Source organism: Xenopus laevis, chromosome 3L (assembly GCF_017654675.1).
Source record: "Xenopus laevis strain J_2021 chromosome 3L, Xenopus_laevis_v10.1, whole genome shotgun sequence".
NCBI classification, from domain to species: domain Eukaryota; kingdom Metazoa; phylum Chordata; class Amphibia; order Anura; family Pipidae; genus Xenopus; species Xenopus laevis.
In genome coordinates this window covers 7,988,785-8,011,450 of record NC_054375.1, presented here as the reverse complement: position 1 = coordinate 8,011,450, position 22,666 = coordinate 7,988,785, and the positions used below count along the sequence as shown (strand labels likewise).

General features: G+C 42.2%; 1 protein-coding gene across 4 annotated transcripts in view; it reads right to left on the bottom strand.

Moving 5' to 3' along the window:
• Window positions 1-20,884, bottom strand: part of LOC121400953 (interleukin-17 receptor A-like) — a 1,044,048-nt gene extending 1,023,164 nt beyond the window's left edge. For 2 of the 4 annotated variants that reach the window (XM_041585298.1, XM_041585299.1), the window contains exons 1-3: window positions 20,632-20,882; window positions 5,508-5,637; window positions 4,933-5,066 (exon numbers count right to left, since the gene is read on the bottom strand). In XM_041585298.1, coding sequence (XP_041441232.1) covers window positions 4,933-5,066; window positions 5,508-5,637; window positions 20,632-20,745 — 378 coding nt within the window. In that variant the 5' untranslated portion in view covers window positions 20,746-20,882. Of the gene's footprint in view, window positions 1-4,932; window positions 5,067-5,507; window positions 5,638-20,631 lie in introns of all 4 variants that reach the window. The other 2 variants (XM_041585297.1, XM_041585300.1) reach the window with 2 other exon arrangements.
• Window positions 20,885-22,666: the final 1,782 nt, after the last annotated feature.

Here is a 22,666-nt window from a genome sequence, read left to right as displayed (position 1 = left end):
CAACGCATCAGGCAGGGTTGCCAGGTCTGATTTTAAACCACAAGCCTTGACGTTGGCATTTGAATTCTCGCACACAAGGTAAACACACAATATCCTACACTTTAATACACAGTACTCTCCCCTCGTACTGCACTCTCCCCTCATACAGTACTCTCCCATCATCTGTACCCTCAACTCATCTGTACTCTGTCCTCATACAGTACTCTCCCCTTGTACTGCACTCTCCCCTCATGCAGTACTCTCCACTCAAACCGTACTCTCCCCTCATACAGTACTCTGCTATCTCACAGTCACACTCCCTTCCCAGAGACTATTATCCACTGTTACTATAGACACCATCTCTCTCTACTATACCTGCTATCCCACAGTCATACTCCCTTCCCAGAGACTATTATCCACTGTTACTATAGGCACCATCTCTCCCTACTATACCTGCTATCCCACAGTCACACTCCCTTCCCAGAGACTATTATCCACTGTTACTATAGGCACCATCTCTCCCTACTATACCTGCTATCCCACAGTCACACTCGCTTCCCAGAGACTATTATCCACTGTTACTATAGACACCATCTCTCCCTACTATACCTGCTATCCCACAGTCACACTCCCTTCCCAGAGACTATTATCCACTGTTACTATAGACACCATCTCTCCCTACTATACCTGCTATCCCACAGTCATACTCCCATCCCAGAGACTATTATCCACTGTTACTATAGGCACCATCTCTCCCTACTATACCTGCTATCCCACAGTCACACTCCCTTCCCAGAGACTATTATCCCACTGTTACTATAGGCATGACAACCAAAACCCATATATTTATATATAAACCCATATATAAGATTGTGCCTAAATTGATCAGAGATTTACGAAGCAAAAGACAGTGGATACGTTCCATATTATTTCATAGGTTAGAGTTACAATAGGAGGGTTAGAGCTGCTGAGGCTCAGCTACAAGTATCACCTGTACAGGTTACTGTGAAGAACAACGTTACCTTGAGGTGCAGCCCAGGCTCCGGCCAATGCCACTAACACAATCAGAGTCCCCTTCATGGCTGTGACCAATCAGATCCCAGAGATTAGATGTTTCCCCCCCTCCTTATATACTAAATATCTTACCAAAAAGTACAGTTAACCACTCCCCCCTCTGAGTGAGACACCCCCACTTGAACAAACCCACAGGCAATTTGAACGTCAGCTAAATATAATAATGACGTATAAGAAGTGGCTGGAGACTGTCGTTGCCCGTTGGCTCCTTATATAAGCCCATCTCCATATGGATTCCAGCTGTCCTGTTCTCCTCTCATTTATATTTTCTGCCTTTGGCTATTGAACATTCAGTGGTTTTGTTGGCCCTGTCTTGGCTAAGTGGCCCTATTTCTACCTATTCCTTTTCTCACATCTTTCCTAAGCAGAAGAACATCAGAGCAGCCGCGTTCATTTTGCAAAGAATGAAATAACAGAGGGGCAAATGTATTATTCCATGAACCATAATGATGAGGAGCTGCATCTACCCAATCATGGCAGCCAGTGGTGTTTGTAGCCCCGCCCAATGGAACAAATTGATGACATCATAACTGGAAAGGAAGGAGATTCCTGCCTGGGTCTTGCCAAAGAGGGCAGGTGATGACATCATTAAAGTTGATGAAGATTTAAGATCAAACAATGATGAGGTCACTCCTGGCAAGGAAGCTGATGAGCATATATGGAATCATTATGTGTCCTCTTATGGGAGGAGTCTTGACTAACCTGCAGAGAGTGCAATTAGCCCAGGAAGGATGACGAGTCTATTGGCAATCAACTTCGTGGCAGAGAAAGCTGTCAGGACATTGGCCGACCAGCTGATGCTCCAGCAGTTCAGGGAAATGATGAGCGCTAAGGACAATGGGGCATATTTATCAACGGGTGAAAACCCTGCACCCAATTCCTTAATGAGCATCAACAGTTGGGTTATACCTAGAAATGCTTCTCATGCTCCATGAGGGGTCTGTCCTGTATATTCATATTGAGATTTCAACAAAACAATGTCCTAACCCCTGTATGTAGTCCCTGTGTAACACATTATTTCTTATCTCATAGCCTAACAAAGGCTGCAGTTTAGGGAAGTTTGTTTATACAGAGCTCCTTCTCTCCATGTGAATAAATGTCCCGTACTCATGGGACGGTGTGATACTCAGTTATATAAGGTACTGCCCAAAATGCCAAACTCACCACTGTGCAAAGAGAAGGCCTGGAAAATAGCCAATAAGCAGGGACATTAGATTCCTCCGTGAGCAATGGTTCCCTCTCAGGGCAGGGCAGATACATGGGAATAAATCCACTTACAGAAAGTGAGTCTGAGCAGCTTGTTAGTCAAACACTGAAGCAGAGGGTCTCCAAAAGGTAAATGTAATGCCCCCCTAACTTCTTGATAGTTGTGGCAAGATCAGCGTAGGACAGAGACCCTAAATACACAGAAATAAAGGGAGGGCGACAGGAGCTGCTGTTTAGGTGCAGAGGATTCTACAGCTCCAGGGTAAGTTCTTATTGTTACTACAAATCTACTCTCAATGTTGCCCTAACTATTAACCTCCTGGACCCCAAGGGTGGAAGAACCTGCCCATAATTAACACGGGCTCAATGTATAAATCCCTTAGACAAATCCATAGCCCAATCATTCTAAATAAATCCACAACTCCCTGCAACCTCCACCCCTTGAGTCCCATGTATTGTTCTCTGCCATGAGCCCCCTGCACCGACAATTGCTTCCCCCACAAGATACTGAATAATATAAATGTTCATTCTCTCTGTACATAGTCTGTACAGAGAGATCCCATAAAACTATGGCAGCATAGGTATTCCCTGTACTAAGCACAATTCAGCAGGAACAACCCCCTAAGTTTGCTCATAGTCTGTACAGAGAGATCCCATAAAACTATGGCAGCATAGGTATTCCTCTGTACTAAGCACAATTCAGCAGGAACAACCCCCTAAGTTTGCTCATAGTCTGTACAGAGAGATCCCATAAAACTATGGCAGCATAGGTATTGCCTGTACTAAGCACAATTCAGCAGGAACAGTCCCCAGAGTTAAGGGACTCCTTAGGGGTTAGTGGCTTGATATAATGATTGCAGTTTCAGACTTGCATAAAGCTCCCTTGTATTCAGTCTCCTCAGCCACATATTTCCTACTATAGTGTCACAGCCCCTATATGCTTTTTCTTTTAACCCTTTCCAAGCCAGCCATAGACCTGGTGAATAGTAGATTGTACAATCTATGGCACAGAAAGTTGTTCAGAAGCAGCTCAGAGGGGTCCAACTCTGACATCACAATCCAGTTCCCCCTCCCACATTGTTTGGAGAGAAAATATTCCCACAAGGCACAAGCCGTGAATGAGCAACTTCAGGAGGGACCCGGGGGCAACAGCTGGGGGTCGGCTCTGGTCCTTGGAGACAATGTTTTACCAGCTGGGGGTGTAAGTTATTTACAAAGCAAGAAATCTCCCACCGGGGAGGTATAATCAGTTAAAGCACCTCGCTATAAAGTCATTGGGAAACTACAGGTTAATCCCATTATTTACAATAGGGAGAAAAAACACTGCCCCCTGCTGGGAGCCTCATATACAAGTATATAAAGTTTATTGTAGAAAGAATAATATTCCCTAGACAGAGGTACAAAATCTTCATTATAAAACATCCATGTACAAACATGAGCGTCACAAATCTCACACGGAGATTAGACGGTTAAAAGATTCAGGGGGGGTCTCATACACCCCAAAGAAATCTCCCATACTTCCAGTATCCAGAAGTATTAATAGCTGCCTGAATATACTGTATATATACACACTGAGTCCAACCCTAATGAGGAGGATTTGGGTTCACAGGATAAAGGGGAAGTATAAATAATAGCTTAATAAATGCTAACAAAGGCTCCCCCCCTTTATTTAGAGGCACCCTCTGCATATTGAGGCACAACGTGGTGTGTACAGTAAACCCCATGCATTTAATATTACACATATTACAGTCTGCCCCATGGGATCCACTTCTTTAAAGGGCCAGTGCTGCTTTACATTAACCATAAGTATGTTATAGAAAGTCCTCTTCTTAGCAACCTTTTAACTGGTCTTCTGCTTCTTATCAGAGTCCCAACGGGGGTCACCGACCCCAGCAGCTTTGTGAGGCTAAATGGTCATTGTCCCTATTCACCTTCCAGCCACTCATTAAAACCGATGGGCGGTTGTTAAGGGTAAGCAATACCCTAGCAACCAGATAGCTGCTGCAATGTCAAACTGTAGTCACTGCACAAAAATAATCAAAAAACCCCTAAATTAAAATATAGGAAGACCAATTGCAATTTGCGTCAGAGTAGTACTCTTTACATCATGTAAAACTGATAAGGGGGCTATTCTAAGCACGTTTGTAATTTACATTCATTATTTATTTAATCCAGGATATTAAGGGATACATGTACTGTGAATATGAATGAATTTTGTTCCAACAGCGCCACCTGCTGGTCATTTTCCCCACCAGTCTGACCAACAAGTAGTCAAGGAAACTGACCAGCAGGTGGCGCTGTTGGAACAAAATTCATTCATATTAACAGCACACGTATCCCTTAATATCTTAGAATAAAAACAAAATAAATAATGAATGTAAATTTGAAACGTGCTTAGAATAGCCCCCTAATCAGTTTTACAATCACTTATTTTAAAGGTTTACTTATCCTTTAAACACATCATCAAGCTAAAATCTAGAGCTCTCTTCTGCCCCCTGCTGAAGGCTGGGTTACTGCATAGTTGGGATGAAGGAATTGGGGCACAAAGAGAATCTCATATTTACATGTTCAAAAATATTCTCCCTTCCACAGAAATGCATAGACGTCATTAGCAAATAGAAATAGCGGCATTCACATCAGTATTTCTTTATGCCAAAAAAAAAAAATGCTGACCTTTTCCAGTAGGCGGGGTGTAGGAAAGAGAAGCCGGAGTCGGTGCTGGATGCAGAGTTCAGTGTCGGTGTCAGTATGGGAGTGATTGCTGCAGGACAAGGAATGCTCTGGGGAGGTGCTCGATGCTCCACAGTCTGCGGGATACACAGACAAACACTAAATCATTTGCAACTTAACACAATTAGAAGTCCTGTTGGCTGATAGTGGGGGACTGGCTCTTAAGGTCCCATAGACGCAAAGATTTTTCTTGCCGAACAACCGATTTGGCGAAGTCCGACCAATCCTTCGAAATTATCTTGCGCTCAGTGGGATTCGAACGATCGTACATCTTACGATTTTTCGTCCGACATCGGTCAGAAAATTGATCGGCCAGGTAAAAAAATCTTGATGGGTCCCAGTACAATGTATCTATGTCTGCAGGGCCAAGCAGGCAGCTCCCCTCAGTTTTCGCCCAAAACGGTATTTTTAGTTGATGGACACATCGTACATTTAAACAATCGTTTCGAAATATTAGTGGTCTCACGATAACGATTGGATCTTTTAAAATCTTTACATCTATGGGCAGCTTTACTTACATAGACTTGAGATACCGCTCTTCAGCTCCGCCACCTGCTTGCTTTGATGCCTTCGCGAGGCAAAGGGTCGGATCTTTTTGGGACGTATCCTCATTGCTTTCAGGTTGGGCCCTCCTCGGGCATCGACCACCTGTGAATACAGTGAGAATCAGGGGCTGCTCCATAATATTATGTTCTGGGCAGTGTCGGACTGGGACACCAGGGGCCCACCAAAAAACCTTGGACCAGGGGCCCACAAAAAGTTTTTAGACCAGGGGCCCACTCTCAGTACTATTTTCTTCCTCTCCTCACTCAACCTCTATTCACCTAGTCTCTTTTCTTTACATACTATAATCTATTATGCCACCTATTTAGCCACTTTGTTCTCATAGAAATAGGGAATGACCATGAAATAAGCCAAAAGTTTAGCAGCCTGAGGGCCCACTGACACCTGGGCCCACCGGGAGTTTTCCTGGTATCCCGGTAGGCCAGTCCGACACTGGTTCTGGGCACACAATAAGCTATACCCTCATACTGTACTGTCTAAGGGAATCAATATGGCACCTCCTCCCATATGTATAAATACAAATATACAGAGAAGGAATGTTCTGGGCACACAATAAGCTATACCCTCATACTGTACTGTCTAAGGGAATCAATATGGCACCTCCTCCTCCCATATGTATAAATACAAATATACAGAGAAGGAATGTTCTGGGCACACAATAAGCTATACCCTCATACTGTACTGTCTAAGGGAATCAATATGGCACCTCCCTCCTTCCATATGTATAAATACAAATATACAGAGAAGGAATGTTCTGGGCACACAATAAGCTATACCCTCATACTGTACTGTCTAAGGGAATCAATATGGCACCTCCTCCTCCCATATGTATAAATACAAATATACAGAGAAGGAATGTTCTGGGCACACAATAAGCTATACCCTCATACTGTACTGTCTAAGGGAATCAATATGGCACCTCCTCCTCCCATATGTATAAATACAAATATACAGAGAAGGAATGTTCTGGGCACACAATAAGCTATACCCTCATACTGTACTGTCTAAGGGAATCAATATGGCACCTCCTCCTCCCATCTGCTAATCCTGCTAAACAGTCTGATATTTCTTCTGCTAATTCTTCTAAACAGTCTGATATTTCTACTAAACCTGCACAGTCTGATCATAGCTCAAAAAATACAGTTAACCCTTTAAATGTGTTGGGAAATGTTTCCATACAGTCTGACAAGTCCCCAAATACTTTAGCTACACCTGGCGCATTGAGTACAGCAGGTAAAGGGATTTTATACAGCCAGGCAGTTAAAGGGCAAGTAAGGAGTGGAAATGTACAGGTTCCTGCTACAGATAATAGAGGCACAGAAGAGTCAGATCAGGTGCAGGTTGAAGAACAGGATGAATATGGGAAAAAATGCAGTTAAAATAAAGTGGGAAGGAGAAAGAGAAGATTTCCCAGGCAGAAGATTCATAGCCAGAAACTTGGTTAAACAAACTTTAGGTTTTACTGCAGAAGATGTATATGCAATGATAGGCATATCAGATATAGAATATGACTTGAGCTTCAAGCTACCACATGGTTTAGAAGAATTTTGGAGACAATATGGTTTAAAAAAAACAGTCAAAGAGTGGCAAGATTTCAAAGTCAGTCCCATTTCCAAACCAGAATTAAAAAATATAACAATTTTAATGAAGAATGAAACAGTACATCCAGAAGACATCCTCATTTGGTTGAAAAGGCAATGCACTGTGTTATCTCCTTTAACTAAAATCTATGATGAGGAGGACTTCTGGATAGGGGGTTACAAAGTCCAAGTAAAGCTTCATACAGAAGGATATTACCAAAAACACTTACCAACTTCATTTTTCATTGGGAAAGATAGAGGAGTGTGTTATTATGTCGGGCAACCCAAACTCTGTTTTAAATGCGGATCTAAGTTCCATTTAGCTGGGAAATGTAATATAAAAAAAATGTGCTTTTTGTGGAGAAATAGGCCATATTAGCAAAGATTGTGAGAAAGAGATAAAATGTAATTTGTGTCTCAAAACAGGACATGCTTATAGAAACTGCCCTGAAGCATGGAGAAACATCCAGAAATCCATTCCCAATATAGAAGAGCAACTAAGGGATGATATGCCGAGTGAGACTCCAAACCCAATTCAAGAACAGGTAGAAATCCAGACAGATAGAGCCCATCCAGTTAGAGAAGAAACATCAAGCGCCCACACAAGAGAGGAGGGGGAGGGGGAGAGGGAGTGGAAAACTGTAGGGAGAGATGAAAAAAAAGGAAAGAGTAAAAAAAAGAAAGAAATAAGAGGGAAAACTGCCATAAAGAACCAAAACAGGTACAAAGTACTAGGCGAAAGTACATGGGGAGAAATGGTAGAAAAAGCAGAGGAAATAGAAAGAATGGAGGAGGAAGAAGAAAGAGAAAAACGAAAAAACCCAACACCAGATACTAGTAGGAAAAAAAGTAAAATAGAAAAAGAAGAAGAAGATGTAGCTTTGGATTTAGAATGGGAGTCTATAGAAGAAGAAGAAATGGAGACAGACTTAGGAACAAGAGTCCAAGTCAAAAGAGTAGGAGAGGAAAGTGGAGTTTCAAAGAAAAAGACAAAAAAAAATGGATCTGTCGATTGAATTTCTTACTGCAAATTCTTGCAGCATAAAGAATTGGAAAAAAAGATTTCTAGTCTATGAATGTTTAAAAGAGACAACGGCAGACATTGTCTTTCTCCAGGAAACCCGACTCACATGTGTGAATGAGATTAATATGGCTAAAAGGGATTGGAGAGAAGGGTTGTCATTGTGGTCTATAGCAACAGAACCAGCGGGTGGAGTCGCTATCTTATTTAAGGGAAATAATCCATTTGTAGTCAAAAAAATAGTCGATATCCAGATAGGAAGGTGTTTGATGGTGGATGTGGAACTAAAGGGGAAGCTAATACGACTCATAAATCTATATGGGCCTCAGGCAATCTCTGACAGGAGAACGTTATTGAATAATATTAAGCCTTACTTATTTACCTCACTACCAGTGATCTTTGCAGGAGACTTCAATCAAGTACTGGGAGAAAAAGACAGAACAGGGAAGATAAATAAATATGAAAGCCTTTTCTTTAACCAATTAATTGAGGATGCAGGCTTAGAAGATTTAGCCACTTGTAATGGTAGAGAAAGTTGTCACACTTATAGATGTGGGCCCAGAAGTAGTAGAATAGATTTTATCTTCATAAAAAAAGGAGAAGTTTTTTCAAAATTTAAAGAACAAGTGGTGGAATTTTCGGATCATCTAGCTCTTTCATTTCACTATGGTCTGTCAGGAAACTCAGGATCAGGAAAGGGCCTATGGAGAATAGGAAAGGACATACTTGAAGATGAAGAAGTTAAATTTAGGTTTAAGAACTTTCTTAAACTTCAGCTATCGAGATTGGATTTTTTTGACTCAGTTGCGGATTGGTGGGACTCGGCTAAGGATTCTTTTCGAACCTTTTTCACATCTGCCTCTTTTAAAAAAGGGAGGGTTAAAGAAAAAGAGAGTCAATCCTTGAGAAGGAAACTTGAGATCTGTATTTCGAAAGGGGAGGAGGGAGGAAAAGTGAACCGACTCAAGTACTTGTTGAGGCAGCATCAGTACGACCGGCTTAGGTCCCTGGTTTTGGAGAGGGACTATGGGACTTCACGGTCCCCGGACCCTTGCCGAAACTGTAAGGAGACTATTAAGAAAAAGTCGGTCGGGGGCCTCTAGGATTCCCAGGGTAAATTAGAAGTATCTAGGGAGGGTATCCTGGGAGTAGTAGAGGCTTACTATGCTGACTTGTACAAAGAAAAAGTTTTGGAAAGGGACAGGATCCATGATTTCCTAAGGGTAACCCCAGTTTTGGATACTGGAGATTTGGAATGTTCCCCGTTGATATCAGAAATAACAGAGGAAGAGGTGCTACAGGCCATTGATAAACAGCAAAAAAAAAAGGCTCCTGGACCGGATGGGCTCACTGCAGAATTCTATACCACTTTCAAGGAAGATCTTGCTCCAGTGTTAGCTATAGTCTTTAATGCCTGTTTAATGGAAAAACACCTTTCACCGTCCATGCGCTATTCCTCGTTGGTTCTGATATCGAAGGGGAAGGATTCGAGGCACATTGAGAATTGGAGGCCAATCGCCCTTCTTAATTGTGATAGAAAGATTCTGGCAAGGGTTCTCTCACATAGACTAGGTGAGGTGGCTGGATCTTCTCTTTCAGAATCTCAGTTTTGTTCTATAGAAGGACGAAACATCTTTGGGGCAGTTCTCTCACTAAGGGAAGCACTGGAGAGGTGTAAAACAGGGCAATGGGAAAAATACTTTCTGTCTTTAGATCAAGCAAAAGCCTTTGATAAAGTCAACCACGAGTATTTATGGGCTACTTTGACCAGATACGGTATTCCGGAAGAATTTATACAGTGGATCAAAGTTTTGTATGAAGGGGCAAAGAGCTTCCCATTGATTAATGGTTGGAAAGGCGAAGATTTTTGGGTAAGAGCCGGTGTGAGACAGGGATGTCCTTTGAGTCCACTTCTGTATGTTTTTGCGATAGATCCATTCCTAAGAGGATTGCAGAGTTGTGGGCTTGAGGGTGTTCCGTTTCCGTCGGGTCAAGTCTTTAAGTCCATAGCCTACGCGGATGATGTCACTTTAGTAATATCAAAACCTGAGGAGGAGGGAAGGGTTTTGGAGTGCATCAGAAGCTACTCTGGGGCTTCAGGGTCCCAGATCAATCACGAAAAATCGGAAGCTTTTTGGGCATTAGATGACGAACCAAGTTTTGGTTTAAATTCATTTCCAGTAGCCCCTGGCCTAGTTAAAATCTTAGGGATAAAATTTGGGAAGGGAGATCTTGCGAAGGTAAATTGGGAAGAAAAACTGAATACTGGTCTGGCAAAGGTTCAGCGATGGAAACAGTGGAAGCTGACCTATAGAGAAAGGGTTGACATTATTAAGACTTTCTTGATTCCGGTTTTTCATTTCGTTTCATATGTCTTTTTACTGCCAGAATCTCTCTATGCCCGGATCCAGAGCCTGTTTTTCCAAATGCTCTGGGGAAGCAGACTCAACCCTGTAAAAAGAGGGATCACATTCCTGCAGAAGAGAAGGGGAGGGTTGGACATGCCAAGTCCTGTGGTTTTCTTCTGCACCATCTTTTTGAAGTTTAACTTTGGAGGGGTGATGCAGGGGAAAGAGTCTCTGTGGGAAATCAGTATCCGAGATTGGGCATTGCCCTTTATTAAGGATTGGCTACTCGGTGGCAGAGTGAAAGAGGTAAGAATAAGAGGAGGCCTTGTACCCACCTATTTGCGACAGGTGATAAAAATCCTAAAAAAATGGAGTATAAGTTCGGAAAATCTAAGATCCTTACAAAGAAAAAATTTATATTGGGAAATCATAGATACCCAATTCATGTCTCCAATAAGTGTCAGAGATTGCCCGGAGGAGGTGCTAGAGGAAAGCATAAAAATGCTCAATGATAAAAGAATGCCTAAAAAATTCTGGGACATTGCATGGTTATCCCTACAAGGTAAAATATTCGTAAGGGGTAACCAAAAATATCTAAATGTCCTAGATAGAGAGTGTCCCTGGGGTTGCCAAATTGAAGAATCACAAGAGCATTTCCTATTGGATTGTATCGTCTCTAGATCTGTAAGGGAGAGCGTTGCCAATCGTTTGAACTTAAGTTTAATAAAAAACTTGGATTTTTCAGAATTCTCTTATGGAGTAATTAAACACCACAGAACCAATAACAAAAACAAAATGACATTATTTATTATAATCTCAGTGATACGCTATCATTTATGGCACATGAGGTGCAGGATGACAAATAGTCAGATTCATTCATCAACAGAAACAGTAACAGAAATAATATGCAGAGACATTGTATTTATAAAGACTCGAGAATGTGAAATGTCAAATTCTTTAAAAAAAATGTGGGATGATATTTAACGCTGTGTTATTGATCTTTGTTTTTTTTGTTGTTGTTTTTTTTTACTAATTGTTCAAGATTGTAACAATGTATTTGTTTTGATGTTTTGAAATATTGTAACTGAAAAATTTTAAATAAAATCCCTCCTCCCATATGTATAAATACAAATATACAGAGAAGGAATGTTCTGGGCACACAATAAGCTATACCCTCATACTGTACTGTCTAAGGGAATCAATATGGCACCTCCCTCCTCCCATATGTATAAATACAAATATACAGAGAAGGAATGTTCTGGGCACACAATAAGCTAAACCCTCATACTGTACTGTCTAAGGGAATCAATATGGCACCTCCCTCCTCCCATATGTATAAATACAAATATACAGAGAAGGAAGGTTCTGGGCACACAATAAGCTATACCCTCATACTGTACTGTCTAAGGGAATCAATATGGCACCTCCTCCCATATGTATAAATACAAATATACAGAGAAGGAATGTTCTGGGCACACAATAATCTATACCCTCATACTGAACTGTCTAAGGGAATCAATATGGCACCTCCTCCCATATGTATAAATACAAATATACAGAGAAGGAATGTTCTGGGCACACAATAAGCTATACCCTCATACTGTACTGTCTAAGGGAATCAATATGGCACCTCCTCCCATATGTATAAATACAAATATACAGAGAAGGAATGTTCTGGGCACACAATAAGCTATACCCTCATACTGTACTGTCGAGGGGAATCAATATGGCACCTCCTCCCATATGTATAAATACAAATATACAGAGAAGGAATGTTCTGGGCACACAATAAGCTATACCCTCATACTGTACTGTCTAAGGCAGTGATCCCCAACCAGTAGCTCGTGAGCAACATGTTGCTCTCCGACCCCTTGGATGTTGCTCTTAGTGTCCTCAAAGAAAGGGCTTATTTTTGAATTTCAAGCTTGAAATGAAGTTTTAATTGCATAAAAACTAATTACAGTCCCAAGTAGAGCTTCTTGTAGGCTGCCAGTCCACATAGGGGCTAGCAAATAGCTAATCACATCCCTTGTTTGGCACCCCAAGGGACTTTTTTCATGCTTTTGTTGCTCCCCAACTCTTTTTACATTTGAATGTGGCTCACGGGTTAAAAAGGTTGGGGACCCCTGGTCTAAGGGAATCAATATGGCACCTCCTCCCATATGTATAAATACAAATATACAGAGAAGGAATGTTCTGGGCACACAATAAACTATACCATCATACTATACTGTACTGTCTAAGGGAATCAATATGGCACCTCCTCCCATATGTATAAATACAAATATACAGAGAAGGAATGTTCTGGGCACACAATAAGCTATACCCTCATACTGTACTGTCTAAGGGAATCAATATGGCATCTCCTCTCATATGTATAAATACAAATATACAGAGAAGGAATGTTCTGGGCACACAATAAGCTATACCCTCATACTGTACTGTCTAAGGGAATCAATATGGCATCTCCTCTCATATGTATAAATACAAATATACAGAGAAGGAATGTTCTGGGCACACAATAAGCTATACCCTCATACTGTACTGTCTAAGAGAATCAATATGGCATCTACCTCTTCCCATATGTATAAATACAAATATACAGAGAAGGAATGTTCTGGGCACACAATAAGCTATACCCTCATACTGTACTGTCTAAGGGAATCAATATGGCACCTCCTCCCATATGTATAAATACAAATATACAGAGAAGGAATGTTCTGGGCACACAATAAGCTATACCCTCATACTGTACTGTCTAAGGGAATCAATATGGCATCTCCTCTCATATGTATAAATACAAATATACAGAGAAGGAATGTTCTGGGCACACAATAAGCTATACCCTCATACTGTACTGTCTAAGAGAATCAATATGGCATCTACCTCCTCCCATATGTATAAATACAAATATACAGAGAAGGAATGTTCTGGGCACACAATAAGCTATACCCTCATACTGTACTGTCTAAGGGAATCAATATGGCATCTCCTCCCATATGTATAAATACAAATATACAGAGAAGGAATGTTCTGGGCACACAACAAGCTATACCCTCACACTGTACTGTCTAAGAGAATCAATATGGCATCTACCTCCTCCCATATGTATAAATACAAATATACAGAGAAGGAATGTTCTGGGCACACAATAAGCTATACCCTCATACTGTACTGTCTAAGGGAATCAATATGGCATCTCCTCCTCCCATATGTATAAATACAAATATACAGAGAAGGAATGTTCTGGGCACACAATAAGCTATACCCTCATACTGTACTGTCTAAGGGAATTAATATGGCACCTCCTCCCATATGTATAAATACAAATATACAGAGAAGGAATGTTCTGGGCACACAATAAGCTATAGCCTCATACTGTACTGTCTAAGGGAATCAATATGGCACCTCCTCCCATATGTATAAATACAAATATACAGAGAAGGAATGTTCTGGGCACACAATAAGCTATACCCTCATACTGTACTGTCTAAGGGAATCAATATGGCACCTCCTCCCATATGTATAAATACAAATATACAGAGAAGGAATGTTCTGGGCACACAATAAGCCCAGTGTGATGTATCTCAAATTGAATTGAGGGGAGCTGAAAGGTAGGGGGTGTAGCAGTTGGTGACTTTCAGCCTCCTGCAGGGGTTCCAGTGAGTGATGGATGAGCAGAGGTGACCCACAGCCGGCAGGGCACAGCAGATACAATGTATCCCCAGGAACTAGAGGGCAGATTCACAAGCTGCTGTTACAAAGTATCACAAGAAAGTTTTTATGAAAGGAAACATCACAGGATATATTTCTAGGTTTATTTTCCCTTTAAATAAAAACAATATATGGTCTAACCCCCAGCGCAAGGAAAATGAGCATTCAGAGCCTCTGTATAAAGAGTACTGGCCCCTGTACTAGCCCCTCCCATGCACTCACTGACATCACTCAGGGGAGGGGCTGGGGGCGGGACTTTAGTGCAAATGGGTAGAACCACAGCAGGGAGGGAAATATCCTCCCCATTTTTATCATAACAAAAAAGCCACGTGCTTCTACTCCTATCCAGAGTCGGCTCCAGCAGTGCAGGGGGAGTCACAGCCCCATCACCTACTCTTGGGTTGGGAAGAGGAAGCCCTGGGCCCCAGCATCAAAGTGGCCCCTTGGGGTGGGGTTATTCCAATGTACAAATAAGGCTGAACTTTTTCTCTCAAAATACGTGTGTCGGGTGAAATTGCACAAAATCCAGCCAATCACATGGAACCAGTTTGATTTTCTTTCCCTTGTTACTCTTGACCCGAAATCACACCACCCAAAGAATAAATAGCAATTCTCCCGAGTGCGGAATGGAAATTCCAAATCAATATTTGCCTCTTTCTTTCCGTCTCTTTTTTTCTGAGTGTGCAAAATAACACCGGCTACAAGCACTGGTGCTTTTATCTCTGCTAATATACAGTACCCCCTACTGTAAATGATAAGGATATTAGAAGTCACTGAGGGGTTGTTCTGTGACCATATAAAGACACAAGGCTGCAGGCTGAGTTATACAGGGAACTCTGAGTATCACTCATGTATTATAAGGGATAATGTACCCCCTACTGTAAATGATAAGGATATTAGAAGTCACTGAGGGGTTGTTCTGTGACCATATAAAGGCACAAGGCTGCAGGCTGAGTTATACAGGGAACTCTGAGTATCACTCATGTATTATAAGGGATAATGTACCCCCTACTGTAAATGATAAGGATATTAGAAGTCACTGAGGGGTTCTGTGTCCATATAAAGATACAAGGCCCATCACACACAGGGTCCACAATGAATTACACAAGCCAGGAGTAGTCTGCTCTAGAAAACCAGTTTAAATGTCTGACTCTGTATTTCTTGTTTCCACCACTGTTTTACTGAAAGGCTTGTGGCTGCACAGATCCGATCTGATCCCCGTTGTAAGCAGCAGTCCTGTCCTGCTTTATGGCAGCTGAGATTCTAGCTATCTGTATTACAGAACATTCTGTCCCAGTGGCTGCACAGATCCTATCTGATCCCCATTGGAAGCAGCAGTCCTGTCCTGCTTTATGGCAGCTGAGATTCTAGCTATCTGTATTACAGAACATTCTGTCCCAGTGGCTGCACAGATCCTATCTGATCCCCATTGGAAGCAGCAGTCCTGTCCTGCTTTATGGCAGCTGAGATTCTAGCTATCTGTATAACAGAACATTCTTTCCCAGTGGCTGCACAGATCCTATCTGATCCCCATTTACAAAGAGCTTTAAAACCACGTATTTATTTCCCCAGCAAGATACACATGATCAGGGCTGGGCAACATGTATCTCCCCAGACTTTGCTGGTTTACAACTGTGGGGGCTGCTGGGAGTTGTAGTTTGGAGAACAATGCAGCACTACACAGTCTGTGGCTGGAAACCCTGCAGGGCCAGTACATGGCTTATGTGACTGCAGGCCAAGGAACAGTTAAGTGAAGCCCACCTCTTCCAGCTCCGCTCTCCACCCCCCCCAGTCACATTGTCCCATGTGAGATGCCATGCTGCCAGGGCAAGCCTCAGAACAAAACAAACAGAGGGGTTCACCCCCCCGACTCCCCCTCCCTGCCCCACAAACCCATTGCTCCTTCTCCCCCACCACCGCAGAACAAAACTTTTCTATTACATCCAGAACATTGCATCCGAATAGGCAGAGAAACTCAGCTCCACTTAACCCCTTCCTCACCAGAAAGCTGCAACCTGACCCTGCTGGATCACTATACACAACAATAGGGATGGGGGGGATTTTTGTCTTTGAAATCACATCTTCTTAATCATAATAATAATAATAATAATAATAATAAGGCGCAGTTACTTTCAGAGCAAGGTAAACACTGGCAATGTTAGGGCAGAGACAAACGCTCAAATTCGGGGAGAGTAGTTGCCCCTAAGAAGAAGAGATTTGCCGCCAAGCGACTAATCTCCCCGAATCTGCCCGTGTGTCTCTGCCCTTAGTTGCCCGGCGATAAATCTACTCTTCTTCAGGGTGACTAATCTCCCAGAACTGCCTCCAGCCACCTAGAATCTAAATTGTCGGCGGGATGGCTTTGTTTTCCAAAGTTGCCCAAAGTTGCCTTAAAACGAAGCGCTCCAAGTGGCGTCCCACCAGCGATTTAGATTCTAGCTGGCGGAAGGCAGTTTGGGGAGAAGAAGAGGTCGATTTATCTCCGGGCAACTAAGGCCAGAGACACACGGTCAGATTCGGGGAGATTAGTCGCCTGGCGACAAACCTCTTCTTCTTCAGGTGACGAATCTCCCTGAACTAAGGGAACTTCAGAAAACAAAGTGCTCTGAGTGTCATCATGCCGGCGATTTTCATTCTAGCCGGCGAGAAGGCAGTTCGGGGTAAGGATGCACCGAATTCACTATTTGGGATTTGGTCGAATCCCCGAATCCTTTGTGAAAGATTTGGCTGAATACCGAACCGAATCCTAATTGTATATGCCAGAAAGAAAAAAGCGTGAACATCTTTATCACTTCCTTGTTTTGTGATGAAAAGTCACGTGATTTCCCTCCCCGTCCCTAATTTACATATGCAAATTAGGATTCCGATTCGGTTTGGCCAGACACAAGGATTCGGCCGAATGATGCTGAAAAAGGCCGAATCCTGGCTGCATCCCGAACCGAATACTGGATTCGGTGCAGCCACAGTTCGGGGAGATTAGTTGCCCCGAAGAAGAGGAGATTTGTCGAAGGGCAACTAATCTCCCCGAATTTGACAGCGTATCTCTGTCCTAAATCTCCCCAAATCTAAGTATGTGTCTCTGCCCTTAAGGGTAAGTGTCAAAAAATTATTCTAAATACATTGCAGATAGTTAAGCAAGGCTGCAATTGGTCACTTTTTTAGAGTAATGTCTTTGCAAAGCGAAGCGTAACAATGTTAACTGCTTGCTCAGATCTGCAACCCCAGAAACCAGATTTTGAGGCTGGGTGTTCATTATTTATAAATAAAAAACTTCCTGCAAAGGATGATCTTTCCTATACTCACCCATGTCAGGTTGCTAGAGTTAGTAGTTGAAAGTTGCACACCCACTTAGATTGTAAGCTCTAGGGGGCAGGGAACTATTTCTCAGGTTGCCGGACCTCCAGTGGAAACTCCATGTTCTCCAGAGATAAACATGGAATCTCCCATTGGGTACAACTGGGCACCCCTGGTCTAAAATAAAATAATTGCAATGAGAAGTTCCCCTTTAAATATTTTTTTTGTTCACCCCCAATCGGAATCGGAATCGGAAAACCTATATCTGATGTTTTTGTTTTCTCTTTATTACGACTCCATACATAAAGGGCTGGTTCACCTTTAGGTTAATTTTTAGTATGTTATAAAATGGCCAATTCTAAGCCACTTTTCAATTGGTCTTTGTTATTTTTTTTATATATATAGTTTTTGAAATATTTGAATTTTTTATTCTGACTCTTCCAGCTTTCAAATGGAGGTCACTGTGACCCCATCTAAAAGAAAACCAAATGGTCTGTAAAGCTAGACATGTATTGTTATTGCTACCTTTTATTACTCATCTTTCTATTCAGACCCTATGCATGGTTGCTATGGTAATCTGAACCATAGCAACCAGATGGCTGAAATTGCAAACTGGAGAGCGGCTGAATAAAAATCTAAATAACTCAAAAACCACAAATAATAAAAAATGAAACCCAATTGCAAATTGTCTCAGAATATCCCTCTCTACATCTTACTAAAAGTTTATTTAAAGGTGAACAAACTCTTTTACGGATTCAGTGGATGTAAAAAAATAAATAAAAAAGTTACAAGGTGTTACATCATCCGGTACCCAGACACCCAGGTATATGAGATGAATGAGGCGCCTAGTGATTATTGAAATATGGGACAGGAACAGTTACAGGGGGACGTAAACCCAAAAATAATAGAAGCCAGCTGATTAACAGACTTCTGCTACAGTGTTTCAAGAGTCAGAACTTGAGGACAGAACAGACACTACTGTCAATAGCCATGGCACTGACATATAACTATAAAACTATATGATAGGAATGAATGGATATTGGGAAGTTGTATCAGGAGTCAGAGGCAGCAGTGCAGAGACAGACACAATGACAGTTACACAGAACTATAAACCCAGTGAGAATGAGGAATGAATGGATATTGGGAAGTTGTATCAGGAGTCAGAGGCAGCAGTGCAGAGAAAGGGACAGACACAATGACAGTTACACAGAACTATAAACCCAGTAAGAATGAGAAATGAATGGATATTGGGAAGTTGTATCAGGAGTCAGAGGCAGCAGTGCAGAGAAGAGAAAGGGACAGACATAATGACAGTTACACAGAACTATAAACCCAGTGAGAATGAGGAATAAATGGATATTGGGAAGTTGTATCAGGAGTCAGAGGCAGCAGTGCAGAGAAAGGGACAGACACAATGACAGTTACACAGAACTATAAACCCAGTAAGAATGAGAAATGAATGGATATTGGGAAGTTGTATCAGGAGTCAGAACCAGCAGTGCAGAGAAGAGAAAGGGACAGACACAATGACAGTTACACAGAACTATAAACCCAGTGAGAATGAGAAATGAATGGATATTGGGAAGTTGTATCAGGAGTCAGAGGCAGCAGTGCAAAGAAAGGGACAGACACAATGACAGTTACACAGAACTATAAACCCAGTGAGAATGAGGAATGAATGGATATTGGGACGTTGTATCAGGAGTCAGAACCAGCAGTGCAGAGAAAGGGACAGACACAATGACAGTTACACAGAACTATAAACCCAGTGAGAATGAGAAATGAATGGATATTGGGAAGTTGTATCAGGAGTCAGAGGCAGCAGTGCAGAGAAAGGGACAGACACAATGACAGTTACACAGAACTATAAACCCAGTGAGAATGAGGAATGAATGGATATTGGGAAGTTGTATCAGGAGTCAGAGCCAGCAGTGCAGAGAAGAGAAAGGGACAGACACAATGACAGTTACACAGAACTATAAACCCAGTGAGAATGAGGAATGAATGGATATTGGGAAGTTGTATCAGGAGTCAGAGGCAGCAGTGCAGAGAAGAGAAAGGGACAGACACAATGACAGTTACACAGAACTATAAACCCAGTGAGAATGAGGAATGAATGGATATTGAGAAGTTGGTTAGAATTAAATTTTATCATTGGCTTTATATGCCCTTTAAACAAAGTGCTTAGTCCTGGCTGGGAATAAATACGGAGCAGTCGCTGGGCTCAGGTTAATGCGACAGCCGTTTAAAGTCAATTCTCACTTCCTAATCGCATATTCCCCTAATCCTGCTGTGGCACTGTAAGGGTTTCAGCAAACTTTTAAAGGGAAAGTTCAACTTGTTTTCTTCCTTTTCCAATTGAGCAGGTGAAATCCATAGTGTAGGGACACAAAGCATCAGTAGGAATCACACACAACACAATAGTTGGTTCTGCAGCAGTTTATAGGCCGGCCAGAGGAACCCAGGACAGTGAGGGAGGTCCTGTGGTGTTGTTGTTAAACTACAAATCCCAGCATCCTCTTGGGAACAGCAGTTGCAAGCAATGAACTTACCCATCACAACCCTAGTGCCTACTGGCTCTGCCCTACATTTAACCCCTCCGCTGCCATGCTGCTGAATAAATAAGAGATGGGAGTAAAAGGAGACTGTAGTATAGAATGAATTATGGGGGATATAGAGGGGCAAATAAGGTGGAAGGGGAATTCAAGGCTATGGACAACACAAGGGGGGCAGATAAAGGAACATGAGATAAATGGGGGTTCCCAGTGAGTAAGTGAATGGGGTCCATAGGGAGGGAGAGCGCATCATTGGGAGAATAGAGGGGTGGAATATCTATTGATGGGATTTGCTCAAGCCCTGAGGATACACAGGGGTGTTGGGGATGTACCAAGCGCACATAGTCACGGGGGAGCCGCGCACACACGCACTCTCCAGCTTTGGGTCAGTGAGGGAAAGTTGTTGTCCAGGAGGAGCAGCTCCTCACTCGGCCCCCTGCTCCACAGACAAGCCCCAGACTGAAGGCACCGAGGAGCAGTAGCCCGAAGCATTAAGAGCGGCCCAGGTGTCGCCTCCCCCCGCCCTGAGCAGCAGCATCACAGGCCCCCGGGCCCCGGTCACTCACCTTTATCTCGAAGTCCGGCAGTTGGAAGGCGGCGCGGAACAAGGAACAGAAATGCGCGATGGCTGGAACTTGCCAACAGGAGCGGAGCTCCCCCAGGGCACCATCCGGGGGCATCCCGAGGGCACCAGCCCGAGCCCGGTTACAGCGTGCGGGGAGCTCCGGTACAATGTGATCCCCCGGCCGGACTGAGAGCAGATGGAGCGGGGGAGGGGCTGGAGAGGGAGGAGACGGGGGAGGGACTCGGCACAGCCTGAGGGAATTTACTCACTTATACACTCACTACTCATTCACTTACTATTCACTTATACACTCACTACTCACTCTATTTACTACTCACTTATACACTCACTACTCATTCACTTACTATTCACTTATAAACTCACTACTCACTCTATTTACTACTCACTTATACACTCACTACTCATTCACTTACTATTCACTTATAAACTCACTACTCACTCTATTTACTACTCACTTATACACCCACTACTCATTCACTTACTATTCACTTATACACTCACTACTCACTCTACTTACTACTCACTCTACTCACTCACTTATACACTCGCTACTCACTCTACTTACTACTCACTCTACTCACTCACTTATACACTCACTCTACTTACTACTCACTCACTTATACACTCACTACTCACTCTACTTACTACTCACTTATACACTCACTACTCACTCTACTTACTCGCTTATACACTCACTCTACTTACTATTCACTCACTTATACACTCACTACTCACTCTACTTACTACGCACTCACTTATACACTCACTACTCACTCTACTTATTACTCACTTATACACTCACTACTCACTCTACTTACTCACTTATACACTCACTCTACTTACTATTCACTCACTTATACACTCACTACTCACTCTACTTACTACTCACTCTACTAACTCACTTATACACTCACTACTCACTCTACTTACTACTCACTCACTTATACACTCACTACTCACTCTACTTACTACTAACTCTACTTACTACTCACTCTACTTACTACTCACTCTACTTACTAACATACACTCACTACTCAATCACTTATACACTCACTCTACTACTACTCACTCTACTCACTCACCTATACACTCACTCTACTTACTACTCACTCTTCTCACTCACTTATACACTCACTCTACTTACTATTCACTACTCACATTTATACACTCACTACTCACTCTAGTTACTATTCACTCACTTATACACTCACTACTCACTCTACTCACTCACTTATACACTCACTACTCACTTACTTATACACTCACTACTCACTCTACTTACTCACTTATACACTCACTACTCACTCTACTCACTTATACACTCACTACTCACTACTTGCTCACTTATACACTTACTCACTTATACACTCACTACTCACTCACTTATACACTCACTACTCACTCACTTATACACTCACTCTACTTACTCACTTATACACTCACTACTCACTCACTTATACACTCACTACTACCTCTACTTACTCACTTATACACTCACTACTCACTCTACTTATTACTCACTTATACACTCACTACTCACTCTACTTACTCACTTATACACTCACTCTACTTACTATTCACTCACTTATACACTCACTACTCACTCTACTCTACTAACTCACTTATACACTCACTACTCACTCTACTTACTACTCACTCACTTATACACTCACTACTCACTCTACTTACTACTAACTCTACTTACTACTCACTCTACTTACTACTCACTCTACTTACTACTCACTCTACTTACTAACATACACTCACTACTCAATCACTTATACACTCACTCTACTACTACTCACTCTACTCACTCACCTATACACTCACTCTACTTACTACTCACTCTTCTCACTCACTTATACACTCACTCTACTTACTATTCACTACTCACATTTATACACTCACTACTCACTCTAGTTACTATTCACTCACTTATACACTCACTACTCACTCTACTCACTCACTTATACACTCACTACTCACTTACTTATACACTCACTACTCACTCTACT